The following is a 4,531-nucleotide window of genomic DNA, read 5'->3' on the forward strand; positions in this document are numbered from 1 at the left end:
GTCATGAACCAAAGCACGATGCTCCCCGGGAAGGAGAAGGCTGTGTGGTAAAACTGACCATTGTTTCACTAGGAGTCCAAGTCACCCTGCTGGGACACATCTTTCTGGGAGCTCGGGATGCAGGGGTGCAGAGTGGAGGCCTTTCCCCATGACTAGCGAGAGGAGAGGTGAGGCGAGGCGGCAAAGACTGGGAGAGTGGCAGAAACAGCTCTTACAGGTGCCTCGGGCACTCGCAGAAGGGTCAACAGCACCACGTGGCTGCTAGCATCTGGGAGAGGGCAACGGCAGACCCCGGACTGCAGAGCCACAGGGAATGGCACTGTCATAACCGAGATACCGACCAGCCACCTTGGGTCAGGTCTAGAGACATAACTGGAAGTGCTGAGTTCTTGCCACTGGGCAAGTAAGGGTTATGGGTCCAGAAGACCTTGGGACTGCTATGGGAGTGGCCTAGGACCCATTCGGGGGTGGAGTAGAAGTTCAGGAGCTCAGGCAGGGTATTCTGAGTCCTAAGGCAGCGTATCTGCACCACAAACTAATCGGCAGCCGTAGAGTTAGAGCGAGCAAATACTCAGAAGATGGCTCTGGCACTGTTGGAGGACTGGTGCAGGATCATGAGTGTGGATGAACAGAAATCACTGATGGTTATGGGGATACCAGTGCACTGTGATGAGGCTGAGATTCAGGAGGTTCTCCAGGACACTTTGAAGGCTCTGGGCAGGTATAGACTGCTTGGCAAAATATTCAGGAAGCAGGAGAATGCCAATGCGGTCTTATTAGAGCTCATGGAGGATATTGATGTCTCGGTGATACCCAGTGAGGTTCAGGGAAAGGGGCGGGGGGTCTGGAAAGTGATCTTTAAGACCCCTAACCAGGACACCGAATTTCTTGAACGACTGAACGTCTTTCTGGAAAAAGAGAGACAGACAGTCTCGGGGATGTTCCGAGCCCTCGGCCATGAGGGAGTGTCTCCGGCCCCCGTGCCCTGTGTTTCGCCAGAGTTATTGGCTCATTGGTTGGGGCAGGAGATAGCACAAGCCCCTCAGCCTCTGCTGCCCATGAGATACCAGAAACTGAGAGTGTTCTCAGGGAGTGCCGTGCCCGCCCCCGAGGAAGAGCCCTTTGAAACCTGGTTGGAACAAGCCACTGAGATCGTCAAAGAGTGGCCGGTAGCAGAGGCAGAAAAGAAACGGTGGTTGATGGAAAGCCTGCGCGGCCCCGCCCTGGACCTCATGCATATAGTGCAGGCGGACAACGCGGCCATCAGCGTGGAAGAGTGCTTGGAGGCATTTAAGCAAGTGTTTGGAAGCCTGGAGAGCCGCAGGACCTCCCAGGTGAAGTACCTGAAGACCTATCAGGAGGAGGGGGAGAAGGTCTCAGCCTATGTGTTGCAGTTAGAAACCCTGCTCCAGCGAGCCGTGGAGAAACGAGCCATCCCCAGGAATATCGCAGATCAGGTCCGCCTAGAACAGGTGATGGCGGGGGCCAGCCTTAGCGAGGTCCTGTGGTGCAGGCTGAGGGAGCTGAAGGATCAGGGCCCGCCTCCCAGCTTTCTTGAGCTAATGAAGGTAATCCGGGAGGAAGAGGAGGAAGAGGCCTCTTTTGAAAACGAGAATATTGAAGAGCCAGATGAAGGGGATGGCTATGGCCACTGGGATCACGAGGCAGATGACTAAAAACCAGCTCAGCGCAGGACCCATAGCCAGTGCACCTAGGGACATTCGCTTTATCCAGCTGAGACGGCATGGCTCTTTTTGTCGTTAAATGTACACAACTGAAATCGAGGCTTTGGGGCCAGGTTTGCTGCTTCTTTCTCAGAAAAAATTATCCGAGAGTTGCTTGGACCCTACATAGATGATGAACAAACACCGGATTAAATTCCAAATATGAGATAGGAAGCCTCAAGGAAGCTGAGGCACTTCAGGTCTCCCAAATAGACCAAAGTTTACCCCTACCATAAAAGAAAGAAATGATGTGAGGGAAAAAATATATATATCTTTTGTAATTTATTTAAAAATCTAAGCTCTTGGACTTGTCAGGTGATTTCCTTTCTCAAGTCAGCACCTTCTCTCTGAGTACCTAGCAGTGTGAGGCGCTGGTCAAAGAGGTAAGGATCCTAAACCTAGGAGCATGGGCGGTGCTCTCAGGGAGCTTACCACCTCCTTGAAGATGTGACCTCGGCATGGGAGAAGCAAATAACTTCATGTGTAAATAAGTCACAACACCCGTAGAAGCGCCATTGCCAAATGAATACAACCACCTCCGCTATGATGTTTCTTTCTTTACTTGGGATGCACTCCTCCACTTTTCCGCTAGGTGTCAGATGGTCAGTTCCAGGCACTGGGTCAGAGCCTCAAGACATAGATGACTCAGCCTAATCGCTGCTTTCAAGAGATTTACAGTATGCCAGACACCCTTGAGAAAGAGTGGACCTTATGGGAAGACATGCTAGAGAAGGAGGATTGGATTTAGCGAGCAGACCATTTTGGTCAGAGAAGATTTTTAGTGGCGACAAAGGGGACGAAGGAGAGGAAAGGAGCTCATGTTTACTGAGGGTCTATTATGTTCCAGGTGTTTTACACATATCTCATTTAATATACACAGCAACCCCAACAGGGTATCATGTTGCCCTTTTTGAAAGAGAAGATGAAGCTCAGATGAGCTAAGTGGTCTCCTCAGTATAGAAATGCTAACAAGTGGCAGAGTTGAGATAGAAGTCCGGAACTTTCCAACTCTTGCTAATCCTCCCGCCACTACAATCCTGATTTTTCAAGTTGTGCTCCACAGTTCTGCAGAGATTTTTCAGCAGTTCCATCTTTAAAATGTATTTTAAACTCCACATCTCTACTGAAAAACAGGTAGACTCAAGTGTGTCGATATTCAAATGTTCACACATTGGCATTCACCCTCAGGCTCACTTATGTTTCCAGATGGACTCGTTTTGTGCAGACCTCGGAAGTAACGTTCCCTTGTGATATCTGAGCACATATCTGGACTTAATTGTTCAAAGATTAAAGAAATTAATGGCATCTCACAGGTGTTAAATCATGTCCATGCATGCCCTGTGATGTAATGTGTGCTCGTGGAGCATAAATGAGCACCATTCGGTTAAATGCTAGTTGATATATAGCATCATGGTACCTTTTTGTAGACAGCAAACTTCTCATAAGTATGTTTCTCATAAGAAACATAAGTTTCCTCATTGGGAAAACGGGAACAGAATAGAATAGGGTTGTTGTTGGGCTCCAGTGACATAATGCCTTTGAATCCCTTAGCATGATGCCTGGAACATAGAAAGCCTTCAGTACTTAAGACTCATGATTTTCATGATACTTACTGAATGTTCAGTGCATGCTCTCTTTATTGTTCTAACAGTGGTGCGATAACAAGTAAATATATAATCTGTCAGTCAAGTTGGGACAACATTGCATCAGAAACCATTTTAGCTCTGGTCCATTTGAGTGCTTGCTATCTGTTATCTTTGTGATAAGTATGCCAGCAGCTGGACTGTTGTTAGTGATTGGACTCGGAAACGATAAATTATTCTTTCCAATTGTGGATAATTTTAACGGACGAATATCCTGAGATTGTAAGAAAAGCATTTTTTTAGAAGGTACCATTTGTGATCATTTCTATGTTATAATTTTTCAATACTGTTCAACCAAAATGTCCAGTACACCCTTTCATGGGTTTTTTTTTTTTTGTATTCATGAAAATGGCCTCATTGTTTTCAATTATTGACAGTATACAAAGTAAAATGTTATAAATGTGAAGTTATTAAATAAATACATGCTAATAAAATGCTGAGGTTTTTCATTTCATGTATTTTGATTCTGTATTAGCTATTGCTTGAAGGAGTTTCATTACAAAAAAAAGAAAAATTGATAGGTAAGGTTAGAAAATCAAACCAAAGCCAGAAGGTCTGAACTCTTCTAGATAGGAAAACCTGAGAGCAAAATGCTGGGATAAGAGTACTTGAGCTTGGTCTCCAGGGATGAAAGAAAGCGCAGTCACCCATCATCGATTTCCCTTTTAAAATACATAGAAACAACAGATGGAGGCCTGTTCCCTCAGAGACCTCCAACTCATTTTCTTGGGCAAGTTACTGTACAGATAAATTCACCACGTCTATTCTGCCAAGAGTGAAATGACCTAGAGGTAAAATATTGCATCTTTTGGATGAAGTCATTTTTTTATCTTGCAGATGTGTAGGAGGAAAGTTCCTCTTGCCATTGGCCTTCTCAAAATTGTTTCTCTTCCGCTGTTCTACAGTGCAGTGGGGGAGGAGTCCTCCCTGAGCTGTACACAATGCCGATCGGCCTATTACAAGATGAGTGTCCTGAGGGATGCCCAACACCCTCTCCCAATCACTTGAGCAAAAACCTCTTAAAAAATTGGCCTCACCTTACACTTACTATGTCTCCAGTCCTGACTCTTGGACACTGAGGCCTCCAAGATTACATAGCCCACTGCTGAAGACAACTTTTTTGTTTTTTTGTTTGTTTGTTTGTTTGTTTTTTACCAGGGTCAT

The 4,531-nt window shown here is 46.0% G+C and overlaps 1 protein-coding gene across 1 annotated transcript; it reads left to right on the plus strand.

Annotated features, from left to right (window-relative positions):
* Positions 1 to 578: 578 nt before the first annotated feature.
* Positions 579 to 1,676, plus strand: PNMA2 (PNMA family member 2). Its single transcript, XM_045879328.2, has one exon. It carries the CDS (start codon positions 579 to 581, stop codon positions 1,674 to 1,676), a length of 1,098 nt encoding a protein of 365 aa, XP_045735284.2.
* Positions 1,677 to 4,531: the final 2,855 nt, after the last annotated feature.

This window comes from Mirounga angustirostris, unplaced genomic scaffold (genome assembly GCF_029215605.1).
Source record: "Mirounga angustirostris isolate CCGP_5_RB_7025 unplaced genomic scaffold, mMirAng1.0.hap1 SCAF_2, whole genome shotgun sequence".
Classification (NCBI taxonomy): domain Eukaryota; kingdom Metazoa; phylum Chordata; class Mammalia; order Carnivora; family Phocidae; genus Mirounga; species Mirounga angustirostris.

Coding starts and splice junctions, on each gene's coding strand:
- PNMA2 (XM_045879328.2), top strand. CDS start 579: ATGGCTCTGGCACTGTTGGAGGACTGGTGCAGGATCATGAGTGTGGAT.